This window comes from Musca domestica, unplaced genomic scaffold, assembly GCF_030504385.1.
Source record: "Musca domestica strain aabys unplaced genomic scaffold, Musca_domestica.polishedcontigs.V.1.1 9, whole genome shotgun sequence".
In the NCBI taxonomy this organism is placed as follows: domain Eukaryota; kingdom Metazoa; phylum Arthropoda; class Insecta; order Diptera; family Muscidae; genus Musca; species Musca domestica.
In genome coordinates this window covers 16,078,873-16,104,180 of record NW_026712435.1, presented here as the reverse complement: position 1 = coordinate 16,104,180, position 25,308 = coordinate 16,078,873, and the positions used below count along the sequence as shown (strand labels likewise).

Sequence of the window (25,308 nt, the reverse complement as noted above, 5' to 3'; positions counted from 1 at the left end):
TCCTTTTAATAATTATAACTTGTGTTTAATAATGACTTGTGTTTTTAATGTCAATATTTTTTGTGAATTGTTTTTCAAAGATGTTGCTATATGAAAATTTTTACTCAAAATTCCAGAAGCTTTTTGCTTTTTTCGGTTTGTATATAGTCTGTAGATTCTTAGGCTAAGTTTTATTGAATAAATGAGTTTTAAAAATGTTGTTAATTAAGAGGAGAACTTGCTTAACAATTATTTGAATACATATAAAGGATACTTACATGATGTTCTTCTAAGATGCAAGCCGAAATGAAATCTCCTCGTGGAAGAAAAGAAATCGTCTGCAGGATTTTAAGTTTGATCAACTCGTTTAACCATAATAATTTGTTTAGGAGAACACAGTTTCAAAACTATAACACATTGGGCGCCAAAATTTCTACGTGATGGACATACACTTAAGGCTGTATTGACCTGTTATGCGCTCTACACTCCTGTTATTGAAAGAAGACGGGCAATTTTCAGTTTATTAACCCAGGAACTCAGTCGCCTTAACAAAATTTCTAAATTTTTCTTTACCATGATCTGATTAAGTTCTGATATGGAGTCGTTCCCTATGAATTGGGATCTGTATTTGCAAACGCTGGCATTGACAAAAAAATCCCCAACATTTCAGACGCATCCTTTCTTGTACAAATGAGCTTGTAGGCGCCCTAGTGACCATAAGGATTACTATTACCCCACTTACCTCTTTCTTACCTAGTAATAAAAGGTTCTTCGTTTTACCTCCTTGGGGACTCTCCATAGAGTTTTTGTGGGTTTCCCTTCGTCTTCATTGTTCCATAGGGATATGTGGGCCTTTTATTTGTCTTTAACTCTAGACGTGACGCATTAAGCGGCATTGGATTGTCCAAGTTTAATGTTGATAATTTCCGGGCTATTTTGACGAAAGAGTTAGCTACTCGTTACCTCTAATCCCCGCATGACCTGGTACCAATATATCATGAGCCGTGTTGAGAATAATTGAATTGATATATTCCAATAGAGGTTTTGATTTTACTGTCTTGAATGTTATAGCTTTTATTGCGATCTTTTCGATTACGGTAGCAGGTCCCCTGTTGGCTTTAAGTCAATTCAGACACTCTGCATCACCCGGTCCTCCGTTTGATCGTATTATGATCGGGCAAGCAAAAAGAGGATATGATATAATGCTCTTCAATAAAAAGTCCCAGTCCCGCTCTTCCCCTAAACCGAACCGTCTGTGCAATAACAGTTTCCAGTGGGCATTTGTGATAGGATTCTCTGATTAGAATTAATGTTTCACATGAGGCCGCTACAATTGTTTTAGGTATTATTTTTTTTGTAAAATTTTTTGATGGTATGCCAAGTGGCCTCTATTTGGCCACGTCCGTCACCTTGAGCCTTATTGCCGCGACCTTCGCTTCATACTGAATCGGAATATCTATTGGGTGCACATAAAAAATTGTCTCTAAGCAATTTTGCCAAGTGGCCTCTATTTGGCCACGTCCGTCACCTTGAGCCTTATGGCCGCGACCTTCGCTTCATACTGAATCGGAATATCTATTGGGTGCACATAAAAAATTGTCTCTAAGCAGGTCTAGCCAACCATTACAAATAAAAAAGCTCTGATTGTGTGAGTTTCACAGACTTAAACATCGAGAGAGTAACTCTCGCGCTCTCTGTAATCATTGTGTGTTCTAATTCTTTGAGAAATTTAAAATCATGAAATCAAGAGACCGGACCTTCTACTTCATTGGCTTTAGACCGGACCTCCTACTTCATTGAAAACGGAAAAGTTAGGGACTGTTTTCAAAGCAAATTTGTTGTTGGTAAAAAAGTGAATAGTTCTGTGAGTTTACTGATCGATGGTGAGCTTTATACGCAAAACTATGATTGTGTGCGAGGTGTGTTGAATTTGACATGGGCGGTGTGTTGACGAGCGCTGCTCTAAAGTCCTAGTTGATGTTGTCCTCATTCCACCGCACATGCCTAAACAGACCTTCGTTTGAAATTTTTATCCGATTGAAATGAAATTTTCCAAAAAATATTTGTTTGATCCGAGGACAAACCTTATTGAAATTGGTGAGAATCGTTTCAAATTTCGATATAGCTACCATATATATATCTTCAACCGATTTCGTGCTAATTGTCAACCAATTGGCCAATAGTAGTCCAAAAACATCAGACGGAATTCAGCCTAGAAGCAAATACATCAAATTTGGTGAAAATCAGTTATAGCCCAGAAATACCTCTGTCAAATTTTATCGAGACCGGTTCAGATTTGGATAAAGCTCCCATATATATATATATATATATATATATCTTTATCGGATTTCAGGTTAATTGTGCACCAAATGGCTAATATCAGTCCAAATTACCTGAATTTTGGCGCTTCCGACGAAATTTAGCCCAGAAGCAAGTACATCGAGAAAATCGGTTCAGATATAGCTTTAGCTTACATACATATGTTTCATCCGATTTGGTGTTGTAGTCCCTCACATGTGTAATATGCACTCCACAACAATGGTCTTTGGTACCAGATATAATTTTGTCAAGATCGGTTCAGAATTTTATACCAGCCCGAATGCAGTGATTTTCGGGACGTACGTTTTCATGTGGTGGAACTCAGCTCCGGTATAAATCTTTTTTTAATATAATCCTTCTCGAAATGATATCATACACTCTATAGCAATGTTATTTGGTATAAAAGATTAAAATGTCTTCGTCAAATTTAGTAAAAATCGATTCAGAATTGGATAAGCCTTCCATATATTAGTTCCCTCTGTAAGCAAATTACAACTGATCTAAAGCCAAAGGTTGATGGGTGGTATGATCTACTCCAAATAAATAATTTTTTTTTTACGGGAGCTCTACTTAATATACATAGTGGTATAGGTATCATATAGTCGGTGCCGCCATACTTTTGGGTTTTCCTAACTGGTTGTTATCTGTTACGTGTAGTCCTGTGTTTCATTGGTGTTCGGCCGTCTCGATGTTAATAAAATTATTGCCATTTTCATTGTAATATAGTTCCTGGCATGTGGTAGCTAATAGCATTCGAAATTTTAAGCTAGACCGTGATAATGGTCCAATTGTAAGGTCCCCCCTCAAGATCAACTGATTACCTAATTGCGTATCAAAATGCATTATTGTGACTGACATCAGATAAAAATTAAAGAAATAGGCTGATTTTTAATATTCACTCGACATGACCCAGAATTTGTCATTTTGACATTTCGTCTGATTTTCAACATTCGCTGGAGCACCTTCTTATTATGACATGACCCAGATGATTTTCTCTTCGAATTTAATAATTTTAGAAACTGAAATAAAATGGAAAGAATTGGTATTCGAAAATAGTTTAATTTATGACGAGTCTTGTGGGTTATTTTTTATTAAAACTACGATTATTTATGAAATAAATTTCGGCTTCGGTTTTTGGTTTGATATTGAAGAAATATCATAAGAAAACATCAAAAAGTATCCCTTATTCGAAATCAAAAAAAAAAATTTCTACCAAAAAAACTCATTTATTCAATTGTCCCCCACCCCTCAAATGAAAAAATTCTCGACTTGGCAGGCTTTTGTCCCATAGCAAATAAAAAAAATTACAATTATTTTTTTTTTCTTTTAATTTTTGTAAATTTACTTCTAATTTCTTTCGAAATACACTTTTCATTTTCAAAAATAAAAAATGCTTTGCAGAACAAAACAATTTCGTTTACATTAAAAACAAACCGACATGGTGAACAACAAGTATCTACACCGATAAAGCACCAGATTCAGTCACCTTCTTCACGAAACAACTTAAGAAAATACAAGCAATTCACAGAAGTTTTTGTTAACAACAACAAATGAAACACCGAAAAAAACTAAAAAAAAAATACAACAAGAAAAATACAACACAAGTAATTTATTGTATAAATTAAAAAAAAAAAAAAAAAATAAACGAATAACAATCCCATTCAAACACTTTAATAAGCTGTGTAAAATAACACCTATTACACTGTTTCAAAAAATAAAAAAACTTCACGAAAGCCACGCCGCAAAAATTCAAATTTTGACTTCACCATTTAAATATATATTTTTTATAAATAATTAAATTAATAAAAACACATGTTATTTATTGTTAAACTTATAACAACAAAACTGTTCCATGCCAATAAAAAAAACGATTAAAGCGACAGTTGAATTCTGTAAAATATCAAAAAAAAGTGAAACCGAATTTCAAACTGCCATTGTGACAATGCAGCTGTTTTTTAGAAAATAAAACTATAAAACCAAAAAATTACTCAACTCATGCATAAAAATAACGAAATAACATAATAGCTTGTTTGTATTAAAAATAGAATTTTATGAGGTAACTATTTGATAATAAATCAAATTGTATTTTAATTAACGAAATTTTAAATTGAGTTAAATGAGAAGCTGGAGAACTGATTCTTTATTTTTATATTTCGAATATTTTAATTGCTTATTTAATTTCAAAATATTGCCTTTTAATGTCTTGATCAGGCAATAGATGGCCGATGACATGCAAAAAATGTATTGGAAAATGTACTGACATTTTTTATTCCGAAAATTTCGAAAACGATGTCAGTGGAACTTTTCATCAAAGACATAAAATTATACAGGTTGGACAAATATTGCCTTTTTATCAGGCAATAGATGGCCGAGGACATGCAAAAACTGCATTGGAAATTTTGCTGAAATCTATTAATCCGAAATAGCCGAAAAATATACAGGGTGAGATACAAAAACTGCAACAAAGTCAAATGCCATAATTGTTATGAATGAAAGTAAAAAAATGTCGGAATTAGCAGCAAATTTTAGAATAACTTTAGATTTGTTCGAATTGATCACCTTTGGCACGAATTATAGCCTTCAAACGGCAAATGAAACGGTCGCACGCTGCCCGAATGTTATTCTGCGATATTTCCGCGGTATATTCAGCGAGGTGATCGACACTTTGCTTTCCAAAAAACTGCAGACACATAAGTCCAGCGGATTGGTATCCGGAGATTTTGGTGGCCATTGTGCGCTGGAAATGAAACGAGGAACCTCATTTTGTAACCACTATTGCTGAGAGCGATAGTGCAGAGTCTTGTTGGAATATCCAAGGTTTGCGGTCAAAATGTGCCCGAGGCTTTAATACACCTTCCAGAATATTTTCGCGATAATATTCGGCATTTATTATGCCACGGTCGATTAATATGAGCGGAGAGCGACCCTTGGCTGTTATGGCGGCCTACACAATCACATTTAAATGCTGGAGTGCTCTAACGATAGCCACTTGTGGTTTTCCAGCCGAATATAAAGAAGTCACACTATCACGCTTCAATTCCAGCACGAATAACTTTTTTCCGGGAAAATTCTCACCAAAATGCTTTTGTACGCTTGTAAACAATATAATGAGCTGTCACTGGAATAATTTTAATAGCTGTCGGACGAGTGGCTTAGAAATGACAGCAGTCTGAAGTTGGTTGCAGTTTTTTCATCTTATCCTGTATGTCTTTGTTTTCATTTTCATACTTTGCCAAAAAGTATGCAACGATTATTGTGAAATGCCATAGAAAGTATATAATCGATAGTGGTAATTGTATTATGTCTTTGTCCATTTGATTGTAACATGGAGAAGGAAGCGAGATAGCCCCATAGTTACTTTTAAGGATCTTCATAGAATCACTTTCTGTCAGTCCGTCTGTCCGGTCAAGGATGTCAAGGATGAACCCTTTTAAAATTGGTGAGAATCGATTGCAATTTAGATATAGCTCCCATATATATCTTCAACCGATTCTGGATTAATGGTGCCCCAAATTTCCAATAGCAGTCCAAATCATCTGAATTTTCACATATCCGACCGAATTCAGTGAAGAAACCAGTATAACAAATTTGGTGAAAATCGGCTCAGATATAGCTATAGCTCTCATATATGGGTTTCATTCGATGTGGGCTTTATGTCCCTCCCATGCGCAATATGCATTCCACAAGAATAATATTTGGTACCAGATATTAGTTACACCTCAGAAATGAGTGCCTAAAATTTTGTTAAGGTCGGTTCAGATTTGAAAATAGCTCCCATATCCGATATCAGGTTCATTGTGCACCAAATAGGTAATATCAGCCCAATTGGGCTGCATTTTGGTACTTCCGGCCGAGTCCAGTTTGGAAGCAAGTATATCAAATTTGGAGAAAATCGGTTCCTATATATAGGTTTCAACCAATTTGTGGTTTTAAGTCCTTCACATGCGTAATATGCACTCCACAACTATGATATTGGGTTCCAGATATCAGTTACACCTCAGAAATAAGTGCCTAAAATTTTGTTAAGTTCGGTTCAGATTTGGATATAACATCCATACATATATTTTGTTTATCCTATCCATACATATATTTATATATTGCAGGATTATTGAGCCTCAAATGGCTAATAGCATATCCAAATGGACTGAATCTTGGCACTTTTGGCTGAATTACACCCAGAAGAGTGTACATCAAATTTGGTGAAAATTAGTTCAGATATACCTATAGCTCCCATATACATGTTTCATTCGATTTGGTATTAAAGTCCCTCATATGCGTAATATGCACTCCACAAAAAATAAAATTTGATACCGGACAACAGATACAACTCGAAAATACCTCTGTCAGGTTTTATCGAGATCGGTTCAGATTTCTACATACATTCGATATACATACGATTCATACGATTTTAGAATTATTGTTCTCCATATATATAATATCAGCACAAATTGGATAGATTTTTTCATATTCAACTTAATTTTTCCATTTGGTGAAACTCGGTCCGGTATATCTATTGCTCCAATAAATATTTGTCAATATAGTTCTTATCGAAGTCATATCATGTACTATACAGCAACAGTTATTTGGTACTAGAGGTACAAAAAGAGTTGAATATAGTCCCTAAGTTTTGACTATTCTAAAGCTATGATACGCAACAAATCTCTCTCATCTATGCTAGATGTCACCGCTATTCTCCTTTATTTAAAAAAAAACATGTTCTCTTAACCGTCCGTCTCATCAGTTCATTTGATCTAGTTCATTTGTGAACCATGAATGTAAAGTATACCTCTTAGAATAAGAGCTGGTAGCTCATAGCTCATAGCGTCCGATATACCAAGTTTCATAAAGACGAGTCCTCACTAGGCCAACTGAATTTATAAAGTTTTTACCTCTCAAAATTCCATCGAATCAGTTCTGCAACTTCCCATAAACCCATAATTAGGACAGAGTTAACAGAGTAAATACTTTTTTTATTTGATTTCATTTCCTTTAAGTGAGAATTTAAATTATCATTTATTTTTTAATTAATTAATTTTAATTTAAAACAATTAAAAAAAAAACAAACCCAAAAAAAGCCTACAAATCATCGAGAATTTGGTAGCTTCACGTTTTGTATAGGAGTTTTTTGGTTATGTACAGGAAATGATCGATTGGATGTCCTATCTGTCGGTGGTATCCACACTGGGCTTTGTCGTCTTCTTTGCGGTGGGTCCCGGCTCAATACCCTGGATGATAACGGCCGAACTATTTTCCCAAGGCCCCCGGCCCAGTGCCATGGCCATAGCGGTGTTGGTAAATTGGATGGCCAATTTTGTGGTTGGCATTGGATTCCCCAGTATGAAGGTAAGTAGCTTAAATATTTATACTCTTCGTGTTATTAGATAATGCATATATCACTTCTTCTTGCAGACTGCTTTGGAAAACTATACATTCTTACCGTTTAGTGTATTCTTAGCCATATTTTGGATATTCACCTACAAGAAGGTTCCTGAGACCAAAAATAAGACATTCGAAGAGATTTTGGCTCTCTTCCGTCATGGAAATGGAAGGTATATTTTTTGATCATTTGTCATACACTTATTGTTGTTGTTGTTATTTACATACATAAACTCCATCTATATATTTTTATTCATCATTCATACTACATCATCATCTATTTTTAAGTTTTCATTAAATATTTTATTTGAGATTTGTTTTTATTTTTTGTTGTTTTGTTTTCAATTGTCGTTTCTAGGCCTAAAAATAATTATTCGACTTTTCAATAAAAATAATATCTTTAGTTTTTAGATTAATACAATTAAATTCAATGAAAAATATAATCGCTCTCAGAATATAAAAACAATACTTGGAAGTTTATTAACAGAGTTTAAAAAATATATATTTTTATTTTATTTATTTTTTTTTTTTTTTAAATAATAATGTTGTTGTAGCAATGATAAAGTCGAGACTTAAAGTGTTCATAATTTCGAACCTTTTTCGTTTAGTTTATTTGAAAAAAAATTATTTCTAAAATATGAATCAATACGATGACAATATCGATATATAACGGGGATATCGATCGATAGATTTTCCTATATACTAAAATGAACGCCTTGAGTAATAAGTTTATGAATAATGAAAGGCTCCTGATGGTGGCTTCCATAAATTAGCTTCGACATTAAAGGCCAACGCAGTATTAAAGCGCTACGCGTTGTTTCGTGTCACGCGTTGACATAACCGCACTGATCTTAAAAATTAACAAGTAAAAAAGCAATAAGTTCGGCCGGGCCGAACTTTGAATACCCTTCACCATTTGAAACGAATTTGAAAATTAAAAAAAAAATAATATCCGCTAAAAATTCTGTTAAATTCTTAAGAATACCGAATATAGCCGTTATATTGGGGTCTATGTATACAAAGACGTGGACCGGCATATTCAGCTTTTGTAAAAAGTCATTACAACATTCAAATACGAAACTTGAAAACATCCGGTTAATAATGGAGCTAAAATCAGGAAAATACCGAATATAGGGAGGTACTGATATATAGGGCCTATACGAAGGCCTGGACCTGCATAGAAAAATTTTCTGTAATAGACTGTAGTTCCCATTACGAACTCTAAATACGAAATTTGAGACAACTCCGGTCTAGGTACGAAATTTGAGAAAACTCCGACGAAAAAATGTCCCTAAAATCGTCAAAATATCGATGGGTACCGTTGTATGTGGGCTATACGATATTGTGGACCTATACAGACATTCTGTTCCAGGGAGTAAAATGCTTAAAAAGAACTTCTATTATGGATTTTTAGACAATTCAATTGGAAAATGTAGCTAAAATCATCAAAATACAGAATATAGGGAGGTACCGTTATATGGGGGATATACGATATGGTGGACCAATATAGACAATAATCTTCCAGGGGTAAAGTACCCAGAAGAAAATCTCTTTGTGTATTTACGGACAATTTCATTTAAAAATTTGGCTACAATCATCAAATACCGAATTTCGGGGGTACCGTTGTATGAGGGCTATACGATATCGTAGACTTATATAGACAATTCTTTTCCAGGGCGTAAAATACTCAAAAAGAGCTCAGACGATTGTATGGGGGCATACGACATCGTAGAACTATATAAACAATTTTGATCCGAAGCGTAAAGTACTCAGAAAGAATTCCATGTGTGGATTTTCAGAGAATTTCACTGGAAAATGTGGCTAAAATCATCAAAAACCCGAAAATCATCAAAAAACCCGAAATGATATCGAATTTGACCTGCCTGCACAAAAAATACTGATCTGTGCAAAACTTTAGCTTGCTATCTCTATTTGTTCTGGGTCTAGCGTGATTACAACAGACGGACAGACGGACCGACGGACAGGGTTAAATCGTCTTAGAATTTTACGTTGATCAAGAATAGATACTTTGTTATGTCTAAAGTGATTATTTCGACGAGTTATAAACGGAATGACAAACTTATATATATATACCCCCCATACTATGTATGGTGGAGGAAAGTCCCGTTATCTTAATATCGATTTTTATTCGTGTCCTACTTCGAGAAAATACAGAACGAAACGAGAAAATACAGAGCCAAACGATTGCAAACGTTTCCTAAAGTTTTTTTTTCTTACGCCATTTTTAAAATGTTCAAATTTTACCATAGCCAAGAGCCTAGATCTTACATTTATTAAAAACATATTTTTGGGTAAAAACCGTACTTTCTGTAAGTTTGTGCAAAAATCTCCCAATTAAAAAAATCCTCTAATATTTTCGAATTATAACTCCGAAGAGCAATATCTTCTTCATTAAATTTCACTATTAGTTCCTAAAGAAATCTCTATTTCCACTATATATGAAAAAACTACTACATATGGCTGATGCGGCTAATGCTAATATTTGCATCAGTGCTAGGTCAAGTGCGAAAATGGACAATATCGGTCAACTCCATCAATTACCTCCACATCCAAAAGTGTCAAAATTTTGAATAATTATAACTGTTACAAAATGTGATGTAAGAGTCCGATTGTCACACATCACAATATTTTTATTTAACCAAGAAGAACAACCTTATGGTGCGATTGTTGATTCGATTATATATCCGGCTCGAAGGACCAAATGTACGATGCGAGGAAGGAACGCAGCCGCTTAGTTTGGGTGTAGATTTAATTATCTATCTTGTTCGAAGGACCAATGTTTCTTTTTAATAATGAAAAGGGAATCCAACCAAATAATAAGGCCAACGAACGGGCTTGGTTTCACGTTGCTGTTGGATTCGCGAATTTTTACTTCTCAGGTTGTTCAAGCTATAGAGTGGCTTTTTAGTTCTCTTGGTTCAAATTAACATCTGACCAGCCTTAATGACTTCAACTAATCACGGCACGGTGGGTGAGTGGTCTAGGGAAGCTGACTCTCGCTTGTCTCGATGTCCATACTAATCTGTCTGTACTATGATCTCTCTCAAAGGTTTCCACTCCCTTTTGTAGGGATCAGTTTACCAACGTTTCACATGTTTTGCTATTTTTTATCATTCTTAATTTTTGACAAGGATCCTTCGCGGCAACGAAAATAACTCTAGAGAAGTACAACAGCTATTTAAAAAGCAGCAAGCTCGACCGAACAGAATTTTGTAGTACCTATTAGGAACTTCAAATACCAAATTTGAAACAATTCTGATGAACAATGTGGACGGGCGTGGACCTGCACATACAATTTTCTGTCTTAGGCTGTAGCATCCATTACGAACTTCAAATACCAAATTTGAAACAATTCTGGTGAACAATGTCGCTGAAATCATCAAAATACCTAATATATGGAGGTACCGTTATGTGGGGGATATACGAAGACTTGGACCTGCAATTTTCCGTTATAGGCTGTAGTACCCATTAGGAACTTTAAATTCCAAAATATAAACTTGTGAAAAGCGTGACATACATCATCAAAATACCGAATATCTGGAAGTACAATTATATTGGGACTATAGGAACACTCAGACCTATATTGACGTATTCATGCAAGGATGTTTCTTACAAAATGGGTCACATAATGCCAATTTACAGGTTATAATTGTGACCATATATATCATATCATATTGGGGCTTTATAAAAACATGTTCCTATATGGCCCATTTTCAATACCAAAAAGTCCTGCAGATCACATCTGAGTAAATTTGGCATTTAATCTTGACCACATCATGGCTACAATAACATTATTATAGTTCACAAAATTTACATTCACTCTACCAAAACAATCATTTATTTCCAACCAGCACATTTCACAACTGATTTCGTAAATATTTTATTTAACTTTTTTGATGCAATTATTAAAATTTAATTTTATTCAATTAACGTTACCGCAAAAAAAAAAAAAAAACTAACAATCAATGAACAAAAAATATACCAAACAAATAATATTTTTTTGTGAAACACAAGAAGGAGTTTCCGAGATAGTAGACTGTACGGGTAAGTTGCATGATGAACAAAAGAAAAACAAATCGAATCCCAAACAAAGAAAAAAAAAACGGTTGAAAAAAATAAAAAAAAAGTTTCTTCTTTTTTTAACGACAAAAATAATTCCACCCAGCATAACAAATTCCCCTGCAGTTGCCTTTCTAAACAAAGCAATAATAAAATAAATTAGTTACGTTTCGTTTCTCTAACCGATAAACACAATATTTTTCTTTTAAAATAAAAAGAAGACAATTTTATTTTTCATTTTGAAAATAAAAACTGAAAAAACAACAAATACAATTATTCTAATCTTTGTAGTATTTCGTATACAAACATATTACAATTTTATTAAGTAGTCCAATGTTACATGTGTTACATTTTGCTCTTGGCTATAATTTCATACTATACATTCATATATATATTTTTGAACAAAAAAAAAAAAAAATAATAATAATAATGTACCTACATAAATTTAAATGTTTTCTTTATCAATCCAAAACTACCAATCAAACTCATTCTTCCTCCCTTTCGAATAATCAACAACAACCAGGATAGCCTAACTAGTTTTCATTTACTTTTGGAATGAATGCTTTGAATGCTAAATAATCAACACTTCAAATAACCCTTTTGTAAACAACTGTTCGTCTACTACTCTTTCATTTCACATTTCATTGAATTTTCTAAATTTCAATTTTAAATTAAAAAAAAATAAATAAATAAATAAAAAAATTGATACATTCCCAAATTGTGTGTTGTAAATATTGTGAAACTTTCATTCGAACCTGAATAAACCTTGAAATTAAAATAAAAAAATAAAAAGTATTTTTTAAGAAACATTTGCTATGGATCGTCCTTTTTCTATCAGTCTTCATCATGTCAACCACTACATCCAAACCAACAACAACAAATCGTTCGTTATTGTTCTTCATGCCTTTTTACTTACCATAAATTAGCTCTATCTCTCATCATTCCTTCGCCTCACACGCACATACACACACACACACAAGCATAACTCAGAGAAAATTATCACTTAAACTAACGACAGCAACACAACATTAATTAAAAATTAAATTATAATTTTTATTTGAATTTGTATTTCTAATTTGAATTTTCTTAAAATATTATTTTGATGCACTCGTGAGAAAATTGTATGCAAAATTTATATTGAACCGGATAATCAAAACAAGAAACAAGGCGTATAACCTCAAAAACAACAAGTAAACAAGAAGAAATTTGAAATCAAGAAGAAATTTGAAATTTTTCAAAAAAAACTTTGGAAAATATTGCTAAAAATCATAAAAATGCGGAATATATTAAGTTATCGTTATATTGGACCTATACGGAGACGTGGACCTGTATAAGCAAATTTTAGTCATAGGCAATTACGATATTCAAATACGAAACTTGAAATAATTCCGGTGAATAATGTCGCTAAAATCATCAAAACACCGAAAATAGGAAGGTACCGTTATATGAGGGCTATACAAAGACCTGGGCCTGCATATGTAATTTCCTGGCATAAGCTGCAGTAACTATTAGGAACTTCAAATACTTCCGGTAAATAATGTCGCAAAATTCATCAAAATACCGAATATAGCGAATATACCGTTATGTGGGGGCTATACGGAATTGTGGACCTGAATAGGCAATTTTCGGTCAAGTACCCATTATGAACTTCAAATGCCAAATTTGAAACATTGAATAATGTCGCTAAATTCATCAAAATACCAAATATCGGGAGATGTCGTTATATGGGGGCAATACGAAAACGTGGACCTGCACAGCCAATTTTCTGTCATAGACTGTAATATCCACTATGAACTTCAAATGCCAAATTTAAAACAATTCCGGTGAATAATACCGTTAACAACAAAATGCGAAATATCGGGAGGTGCCGTTATATGGGGGCTATACGAAGACGTGGACCTGCACGGACAATTTTCTGTCATAGACTGTTTGTTGTATCCATTAACGTTATTTGGGAACTATACTAAAAATTGGACCTGAATAGGCAATTTTCGGTCGATGGTACTACCCATTATGGACTTCAAATACTGAATTTGAAAGAATTCCGGCTAATAATGTATTTAAAATCATCAAAATAACGAATATTTTTCGAAAAAGGGAAGTTGTGCTGAATTATTCTTGGGTTCGCTCATTTGTGCAGTTAAAATTTTTTTCGATATCCCTTACGATTTTTGAAAATAAACCTATTTTCCAAAATATTAAAATTGAAATTTTCGAAAATAAAAAACAAAACGTGCCGTGTTCTCCATATCTCAATTTCAATAAAAAAAATAAATAAAAAAACACAGCCCTAGCCCTATTTATACCCTATGCCAAGCTGTGGTACAGGTTGTTATGTCTTTGTGCATTTGTTTGTAACAGGCACAACCGGCCGAATTTAGTTTAGAAGTTTGGCAAGTATAGCTCGCATATACATATGTTTCATCCGATTTGATGTTTAAATCTCTCACTTTCGTAACATGAAATCCATAACAATGAGCTCAGAAATATCTCTCTCAAATGTTATCAAGATCGGTTCAGATTTGGTTATATAGGTTCTATATATATCTTTATCCGAGTTCACGGTTACTGTGCAGCAAACGCTTAATATCAGCCCAAATGGATTGAATTTTCGCACATGCATCCTAACTCAGCTCATAAGCAAGCACTTCGAATTTGGTTTGATCGGTTCAGATATAGCTCCCATGCCCATCAATAACATGTCTCATCCGATTTGGTGTTGAATATGTACTCTACAACAATGACATTTGTTATTAGATAGCAGACACCACCCAGATATACCTCTCTCAATTTTTATCGGGATCGGTTCAGATTTGGATATAGCTTCCATATGTATGTTTCATCCGATTTGGTGTTAAAGTATTAATATGCACTCTACAACAATGATTTTGGGTACCACATATCAGGTACAGCTCAGAAATAAGTGCTTAAAATTTTGTCAAGATCGGTTCAGATTTGTACATAGCTCATATATATTTTCATCCGATTTCAGGTTTGTTGTACACCAAATGTCTAATTTCTGCGAAAATGAACTGAATCGTGGCTATTCCGAGAGAATTCAGCCCAGAAGCAAGTACTTCAAATTTTGGTGAAAATCGGTTCAAATATAGCTATAGCTCCCATATATATGTTTCATGCGATTTGGTGTAAAAGTTCCTCACATGCGTAATATGCACTCTACAACAAGAATATATGATACCGGAACCAGATACAGCCAAATTTAATCCTGATCGATTCAGATTTTTATATAGCTTCGATATACCTCTTCATCCGACTTTACGGTTACAGCTCACCATATACGTAATATCAGCCCAAAATGAATAGACTTTTTCATATTCAACCGAATTTTTCCGTTCGGTGAAATTCGGTCCGGTATATCTATTGCTGCAGTAAATATTTTTCAATATAGTTCTTATCGAAGTCATACCATGCGCCATACTTCAGTATTATTTGACCTTCGTCAAATTTGTTGCGTTGGGTATAGTTTCCAAATTGTGACTACTCTAAAGCCATGATACGCATTCAAATAAGGTTCATAGTTGGTATGATCGACTTCACATACATTTCCAATATAAACTTTTTTGTTACGGGAGCTCAACTAAATACGCATAGTGGTGTAGGGTATCATATAGTCGGCCCCGCCGATTTACATTTTTTGTTTGTTTGCAAAAAAGATGGGGGATATCGGTCCACGATATCGGGTGGACCCCATATACCCGTATCCCTCGAATTGTTTACAATTTGATATTTTAAATTAGTAATGAACACTTCTTCATCTGGCAAAAAAATTAGAAACATTTGCCAAGGGAATTGTTTAAAATTGGGTAGTTATAGTTCTTGGGGTCACTACATTCTCTGGCAGAAGATGTTCATTATAGGGCCATTTATTAAAGACACATTTTCTATCACAATTGTTTAAAATTCCGTATTTATTGTTCGTAATAGGTTCTATTTTCTTTGAAGGATATTGTCTATATATAGGTCCACGTTTTTCATAGCACCCACATAACGGTACCTACTAATATTAGGGTTTATAATGATTTCAGTAAAATGTTTAAAACAGACGGCCTTTAACTTTTTTTAATGGATTCTACATTCGGTGGTTGAAAATCGTGTTTATGGGTCCAAGTTTTTCAATGGCCCCTACCTCCGGATATTCGATATTTTAACAATTAAAGCCACATTTTTTTATGGATTGTTTTAAATTCGTTAATTATGGTTCGTAATGGCGTATGTTGGTTTTCCTACAACCCCATATAACTGTAGCTTCAGGAATGCGGTATTTAAATGATTTTAACCACATTTACGAAAGTTTTTCAATTTTTATACCCTACATACTGTTGTTGTTAGGGTATTATGCGTTTGATTGGCCCCAAGATTATGTAACACCTCGAAATATTAGTTCCCGACATAGGAAACTATAAATGGATCTTCCTATCACGCCAAGCCGAGTCGATCTAGCTATGTATGTCCGTTCGTCCATCTGTCCATGATAGTTTGTTATCACAGGTCGCAATTATGGACCGATCATAACGAAATTGAGAATGAAGGTGTGGTTAAGGTCAGATCAGAATCAGAATTATTTTTGGAGATGATCGCAAAATATTTATGGGTTGAAATGGACCAAAATTAGAAAAATTTCCTGATTTTGCAGCTGCTCTACAGGTCGCAATTATAGATCAATCGACTGAATTTAGCATAGGGCTGAGCAGAAACTTAACATTTTGTTTATTTAGCGGGTAAAATAGACCATAACTTTTATGTTAAAAAAAAAAAAACCAAAAAGAAAATCGCAAAAATATGCCTTTTTATTAGTTTTTCTTTGTCAAAATTTTTATCGCATGCGATTTTTTCATATTTGACTTAAAATTTTGATTTGAACATTTTTTATTATTTTTACACCTGCAACACTATGTGTTAGGGTCAGAATAGAAGTTTACTGTTTTTGAAGTTTTAAAAACCAATCGACACACAATTTCGCATGAAGAGAGAGTTAAAGTCAGGGCAGAAGTCTGGCATTTTGGAAATTGTGTTTTTATGTGAAATTGTTTTGAATACCACTCAGCACAACAGAGAGGGGTACATTTAGGCCAAATGCCTCGGTAACAAAGGTAGCATTTGTGCAAGATTGTATTGTATTATTTAAAAAAATAATCAGCAAAAATGTAGGTTTTCCCCACGAAACATTGCAGATAACTGGGTTAATCCTCCTAATATTCGGTATTTTTCTGAGAATTCGAAATGCTTACCTTGTTAAATTTTGCATGATATTTTCACGTGTGCATTCTTATTTTCTTTGATTTATTTATTTTAATTTGTTTTTATTTTCTATATTTTTGTTTCATTTTTTATCATTTTCAACACCTTAGCGAAGACACTGCAACCACGCGTAGCATTAAATCGGAAACCGAAGAAATTGAAATTTCATCACGTGATTCCGATAACACCTCACGACCCAAACAACACAATTCTTAATTTTGTTTTACTTGTTGTAATTCTTAAGTATCTTTTTTTGTACCCACATTTGTTAATTTTAATTCCTTTTTGCAATATTTGTTTTTGTCTTAATTTGTCACCCATTGCCGATAAAGACAAGTGTTTAATGCAACACTTAGTTCTTTTTTATTTTTATATATTAATAAAAGAAAGCTCTATAAAACTTCCAAGAAAATGTGTTTTTTCATCTATGTTAAGACTAAGGAATATAGTATCAGCAATCACCAGAAATAATAATATGTCTAAGGTTTTCAAAAAAAAAAAAAAAAAAAAAAAAAATGTAATATAAAATATCCGGGTTCAAGCTAAGCCTTTAGAAATAACAAAATTACCAGGTATCTCAAAGATGTATAGAGATGCTTAAATGAGAAACAATAACCTAACATATGGTTATGCGTTGGATATTAATCCTAAGTTTTGTCTAAAAATCTGCCGTTCATCATAAAAATATTAACAAATTAAAATAAAAGTATGTTCGTAATTTCACATTATTTCAACATAATTTTCATAATTTTCAATTTTTTCAATAATGAAAATCGTGATAATCGACATAATTTTAAAATTTAATTTGAAAAAAAAAAATTAAATAAAAATCAAAGTAAAAAAACCATTGATTTTAGTTATATAATTCGTAAGTATTAACATTGTTTTTATTTTTCTTTTTTTATTAAATTTCTTTTAAATTATTTTTCAATTTTATTTTCATTTTTAACTAAGCAACCATCTCATACACAATTTGTAATCATAATTAATTATTGATCAAATTTAAATTTATTGAATTTTTATTTAAAGAAATTGATGTAAATGACAGTCAGTGGAAATTCAAAGGCCAAATTTACATTCTATGGACTTTCAAAAAAGACATTTCAATAAAAATAGAAATATTTCGGGAAAAAGACTTACTTATAACAAATTGTGATTGCTTTTCAAAAAGCTGTAGGATTTTTTTTTTTAATTTTTTCCAGAATTATATATTTGTACCCTTATTTCGGGAAAGTATTTTTATAACCTCCACCATACTATGGAGGGTATATTAAATGTGTCATTGCGTTTGAAATTTCTCGAAATGCTCATGGCACACCCAACAAGGTATATATATTCTTGATCTGCCTAAAATTCCGTCCGTCCGTCTGTCTATCCGTCTGTCTGTCTATCCGTTGAAATCACGCTATCTTTCGAACACATTGAGATAAAATTCTAAAATTTTGCACGCATGTGTATTTTGCCAGTGGACAAGTTAAGTTCGTAAATGGGTCATTTAGGTCCAAGTTTTCATATAGCCCCCATATAAGGGTACCTCCCAATATTCGGTATTTTGATGATTTTAGAGGCATTTTTTATCGGAATAGTTGCAAATTTCTTATTTAAAGTTCGCAACAGGTACCTACAGACTATGACATAAAATCGTGTATGCTCGTTCACGTCCTTGTATCGCCCCCATATAACGATACCTCCCGATATTCGGTATTTTGATGATTTTAGGGGCATTATTAACTGGAATTGTTTCAAATTTCGTAACTGAAATTCGTAATGGATACTACAATGCATACCAAAAAATGGTCTATGCAGATCCACGTTTTCGCATAGCGCCCATATAATGATACCTCCATATTGTCGGTATTTTATGATTTTAGCGACATTACTCACCGGAATTGTTTCAAATTTCGTAATTGAAGTTCGTAATAAATATTATAACACTTACGAAGGAACACGTCTTCGTATAGCCTCCATATAAGGGATTTCATTTGAAAGATATTTTTCTACGATTTCTTTTTTTAATTTTTCAATTTCTTTCAAAATGGTTCGGCCCGGCCGAACATAGCTGTATTTTTCACTTGTTTTCTTTGAGGATGGACCCGGATTAGAACCGGATCCATTAACCGATATAAACAGATGGTTCGGCCCGGCCGAACTTAGCTGTATTTTTCACTTGTTTTCGTTGGGGACGGACCCGGATTAGATCCGGATCCACTAAACCGATATGAAAAAATGGTTTCTTTTGGGTGGTCAAATTTTGGAGTTATTTTTTCGTGAGTTATTATCGATTTTTTGACCCTAACATTTTATAAAACCCCAAAGAATTCGAAAAATGGCCCATTATGGAGATCATAAAAAATATTCCAAATTATAGCCAGACAACCCGCTTGTATTCAGTACAGCGAACCAAAGCTTTTCTGAATTTGATGATGTTTTAGGTAGACCGAAGTTTGGGCTTTTCTCCTCTAGGTATGTCCAACACCGAACCATGGTCCAAATACCCATATCTCTGGATCCAATAAAGATAAAACACATATTTTGAAAATGTTATATTGTCAACAATAATATTTTGTGGATTCCTAAAAGGAGGCGTTTTCGACTATTGGGCATTTTTTTCAAAAAAGTGATAATTTTAATACAACTCCCAAACCGTGACTTGAATAAATATTTGCTTTAAAATTATACATGTATTCTTCATATCGGTCTACTGGATCCGCGTCCCGATTTCAAATATCTGGGCACAAGTATCCCCCAAGAAAAAAATACTTTTCCCGGATTCTCGGTACAAATACCTACCTCTGGAAAAAAAACCAAATATACATATCCTCATGATCATATTATTTCAACTCTTGTTTTGCAAAATTGTCGGTCACACAAAATTATTCGTTTTTTCGGAGGCAATTTTCTTCGCCATTTTAGCGATTATCGTTTAACAGATCTTAAAAGCACTGTGCAACACAAAAAAAATAATTACGCGAAAAATCCAACAGATTATGAAAGAGATAAGAAATAGGACACGTGTATCGGCATTTTAAAAGTTTGCCCCCTCTTCAACACTTTTGGTAATTTTCGGATTAAGATTCCTCGGAATCCGTGCTTTTTAGGCAAAATTGCAGATAAAAATAACCCTCAAACGAGTTATCATAGGGAACTTTTTGGTCATTTTTCGAAAATATGGTAAAAGGGAACTCCCTTTAAACGGAATCGTAGCAAGTCAAAATATTTCACCAAATTATTTGTCATAAAATTGTTCTAGAAGATGTTCAAAGTCTAGATCTTATCTAAACGGCAGGAATTCATATATATTAAAAAACACATTTTTAAGTTAAAGCACTACTTTGTGAGAGTTTATGCAAATATCTCCAGCAAAGCATCATTATAGAAGGATGACGTCAAAGACAAAAATATTCTTCAACAAATTATATAATAAGCGACAAAGGAAAAGAAAAGTCTATTTTCACTGCATATCAAAAAATATTTGCATCAATGTACTCAAAAAAAAAAAAAAAAATAATAATAATATAGTATCAGTCGGTTTTGAAGACAGATGTATACCCCAGCCTTGTTGGTCACCCTTTTTGGGGGAGGTTCCGAAGCAGTTGGCCAATATTGACCAATTCCAGATTGAACTATATCGACTACTTCCTATACTTTATATGAGATATGTGTAATTTGTTGGAAAATGTGGAAATATGCGTGTGGTTACAGACATAGCGGACCGAATTATTCCATTTTTATACTTCATATAATACAGATAAAAATACTGGTATGTGCAAAATTTGAAGGAAATCTAATATTTATATCCAATTTTTTGCGAAATCATAAATTTCGATAAATTGAATATTCATGTGAGATTTCTGGTTAAGATAAATATATAGATATCGCAAGTTGTAAAGAATCGCTGATAGGTTTTACAAGTTATGACAGTTATAATTATTGGAAATTATGACCCTTTGTGGGTAAGTTGCCAGAAGGGGTTGGATCCTCATCCTCACAATACATACGGATATGTGAAATGTGAAGAGAGTTGGATGCCTATTACGCTATCTTTAAGCGTTTTGTTTTTCAAAAATCTTGAACTCTATGTGGGGGAGGTACCAAAAGAAATGGTCCGATCGCTACTATCTGTATAAGAGATCTTGTGTTGATGGAAATAATGAGATGTACCAAGGCTGAATGGACGTTATTTTCGGGTTTTATGAGCTTTATGGATACTCAAAATTTTGACCCTTTGTGGGGGGATACCAGAAGGAGTGGATCGATATATACCATCTTCACACCAGACCTAATAAAAATATTGTGATATGTGTAATTTGGTTATTCAAAATTTTGACCCTTTGTGGGGGAGGTACCAGATGGAATAGTCCGCTCCTATCACCTTCATAAAAGACTTGGGTTGATGGAAATATTGAGATGTGCCAAGTCTGAATGGAATCGGATGTCGTGTTTTAAAAGCTTTCTGAATATTCAAAATTTTGACCATTGGTGGGGGAGGTACCAGAAGGAATGGATCGATATATACCATCTTCACACCAAACCTTGGATTAAGAAAAATATTGTGATATGTGTAATTTGAACATCACATTCTATAAGAGTTGTAATTATTCAAAATGTTGACCCTTTGTGGGGGAGGTACTTAATGGAGTGGACCGATATTGTCCATTTTCGCACCTGAACTAGCACTTATGCAAATATTAGGATTTGCAAAGATGGAGCAAAGTCGGATTATATTTTCTCTCTCTCTCTCTCTTTCTCTGTGTGCAGTAAAATATTTTATTTGAAAATTGCGATCTTTTTTTGGGGAGATACCAGAAGGAGTGGACCGATATTGCCCATCTCCGAACTCAATCTAAGTTTGATAATATTATGACGATGTACCAAGTTTGGACCAAATCGGATACTCCCCACAATATTTCTATCAACACAAGTTCTGTTAAAAAGATATTTGAGTTCGGGTACCTCCCCCACAAGGGGTCAAAGTTTCGAATAACGAAAACAATTTTTAAATCCGAAATATGCATCCGGTTCTCTTCATATTTCACCATTTCTTCTACTAACACAAGATCTGCTATGAAGATGGAATATATCGGTCCATTCGTTCTGGTATCTCCCCCACAAGATGGAAGAGATTGAACCATTTCTTTGGTAACTCCCCCATATCGGGTTAGAGATTTCAAAAAAAAGATATCTGCGGTACCGCACCCACTAATTGTCACAATTTTCAATACTTTTATCTGTCTTAACTTGCGAAGCATTTTTTTAAAACTTGCTATATCTAAATATTTCTTTCAACCAGAAACCTGAGACGAATATGAAATTTATGATTTCGATTCTGTACATGCCAATATTTTTATCTGTATTAGATGAAGTATAACAATGGAATACTCCATATTTGGTACCTCACGCACATTTTCTAAAAATTATTACATCTCTCATATAAAGTGAAGGAAATAACCAATATAGTCCAAACCGGGCATGTCGCAATATTTATGTCATATTTATTTATACTAGGAACGTACTCTATAGAGAGTCAACAGTTTGAATAACCATAACAAAAGTCAAAATATATTTAAATAATCGAAAATTGACTGAAGGTATACATCTGTCGGCAAAACCGTCTGATAACTTTTAACTTGCTTTTTTTTTGAAAAATTAAAACAGTGAATTTCTTGATATACCTATAATAGAAATATAAATTTCTTTTCTATGGCGACGTACAGTGAATTTGGTGAAGAAAATGTTTGTCTCTTACGTCATCCTTCCAAAATTATGCTTTGTAGGAGTATTTTGCATAAGTTTTTAAAAAGTAAGGCTTTAACCTTAAAATGTGGTTTTAATATACATGCATTCCTGGCGTGTAGGTGTGATTTAGAGGTTTGATATATTCTGGGACTTGTAGTAGGATTTGATGACAAATATTTTAGTAAAATGTTTTTTACTGTTACGACAATGTTTTTTAACAATTTTTCAAAAAAAAAAAACAATTTAAAAAGCAGTAAGTTCGACCGGACCAAACTTTGAATACCCTCCACCATTTTGAACGAATTTGGAAATAAAATCCTTAAAAAATTCTGTTAAAATTTTAAAAATACCGAATATAGCCCTTGGTGTTGGTGTCTATACAACGTGGTCCTACATGGGAATTGTTTGTCATAACTCATTACCATATTGAAATTCGAAACATGAAATAAACGGTGAATAATGTAGTTAAAATCATCAAAATATCATATAAAGGGAGGTAGCGTTATATCGGAGCTGTGCGAAGACCTGAACCAGCATAGACAATTTTCTGCCATAGGTTGTAGCATCCACAACGAACTTGAAATACGCGTCTCAAACAATTTCGGTGGGTATTGTACCTAAACTCGTCAAAATACCGAATATAGGGAGGTACTGGTATGTGGGGCCTATACGAAGGCCTGGACCTGCATAGACAATTTTTTGTCACAGACTGTAGTTCCCATTACGAGCTCTAAATACGTAATTTGAATTTAACCTGCCTACTGGAAAAATAAATAAATGTGTGCAACATTTTGGCCTTCTATCTCAATTCGTTCGAAAGAATATATATACTTTGTTGGGTCTGACATGAGGGTATAAAAAAGAGCCCATTTGTGATTTGAGACATAAAATGGTTGACCAAAATATTCCTCGTGTTGTTATACCTCCACCATACTATGGAGGGTATATTACCTTTGTCATTCCGTTTGTAACTCCTCGAAATAATCATGTCAGACCCAACAAAGTATATATATTCTTGATTAGCGTAAAATTCTAAGTCGATGTCCGTCTGTCTATCTGTTGTAATCACGTTATCTTTCGAACGAATTGAGACAGAAGGCTAATATTTTGGTCCACGTCGTACTGGCACCAAAATAACGGCTATATTCGGTATTTTTAATATTTTAACAGAATTTTTTAAGGATTTTATTTCCAAATTTGTTCCAATTAATGGAGGGTATTCAAAGTTCGCCCGGCCGAACTTTTAATATTTTTTTAATTGTTATTAATAATACTACCGAAAACGGTGTATCTATAATGCAACGATTCTGATGAATAATAATCAGAAAATTTAAAAAAAATGTGGAGGAATGGGTATTTTGCTCTCTCTCTCTCTATTTTGCAATGTAAACTTCCAAAGCTAAAACGTGTCATCCCATTTTAGTCCTACTTTGATTATCTACTAAAGTTTTTGCCACAATTTTTGAAAAATAAATGTTTTCTTTTTGTACAATGTAATCTAACCCCCGAAAGTATGCAATAGTACAGGATTTTGGCTGATATAAAATGAATTCCGTAAATTCGGTGAATACTTCAACTACCTTCAAACTACCTAAAATCGGGAGGGCGCTGAAAATGCAAAAAAAAAAATAATTTCGCAAACAAATAAAAACTGACAAGATTTACAACAGTTTCCCATTAACAATGTATAATTTTTTCAATTTTTTAGTTTAAATAAAAAATCTTGTTAATATTCCAAAACAAAACCAAAAAAAAAAAAAAAAAAAAAAAAAAAAACAACCCATACAATTTAAAACATAATCGTAGAGTGTGCGAATTTCAGGAGTACGCAAAACTTCACAAATAGTTCGGAGCCACAAAGCATGAATTCGGGCATCGAACATGCCGCCCTCATGGTGTCTGAGGAGAAAACCCAACATGATTCACGTAAGAAATTAATACTATAATTCCATACGAAATGTACTCGTACTAATTAATATACAAACATAACCTCACACACACACACACTTATATAATTGTATAACGTCTAACACAAATGTAACATTGTTTTTTATATGAGATTTATTTATTAAGAAATTATTTTTTTTATTTTCAAAGAAAAACATAATTATATAACAAAACATAATAAATATTTACAATGGAATCGGAATCGAATTAACAAGTTTTTCTAAGCCAAAGAAAAAACTACTTTTTTCGAATAGTTATAGAATGCACTCTTAAAAAGATAATATTTGGCAAAACACACTTGTTCACTCGACTCCGATTCGCTGTCTGAAATTGCAATTCGAAAAATATTCAAATTAGAAATTTATTCCTAAAGCATTTGGCATCCATAATGTGTGATATAATTTTAATTTATTGTTGCTTATATTTTTAGTTAAAATATAATTTCAATAATTTTTTTTTCATTATTATTAACACAGTATACACAGCCATCTACTAACAAACACTAGAGACTTGAATCCCCATGAAATTACCCATCTGCTCATCATCGCATCTATCATCATCATCATCAAACCCATTCACATCTTCATTTCCATATCCATTTCATAGTTGAAT

At 33.2% G+C, this 25,308-nt stretch overlaps 1 protein-coding gene across 1 annotated transcript in view; it reads left to right on the top strand.

Annotated features, from left to right (window-relative positions):
- LOC101889977 (glucose transporter type 1) overlaps positions 1-25,308 on the top strand; it is a 164,048-nt gene that overhangs the window by 125,635 nt on the left and 13,105 nt on the right. The window contains exons 15-17 of the mRNA XM_059131636.1: positions 7,438-7,641; positions 7,708-7,847; positions 24,572-24,675. Of these exons, the coding sequence (XP_058987619.1) occupies positions 7,438-7,641; positions 7,708-7,847; positions 24,572-24,675 (448 nt within the window). The remainder of the gene's footprint in view (positions 1-7,437; positions 7,642-7,707; positions 7,848-24,571; positions 24,676-25,308) is intronic.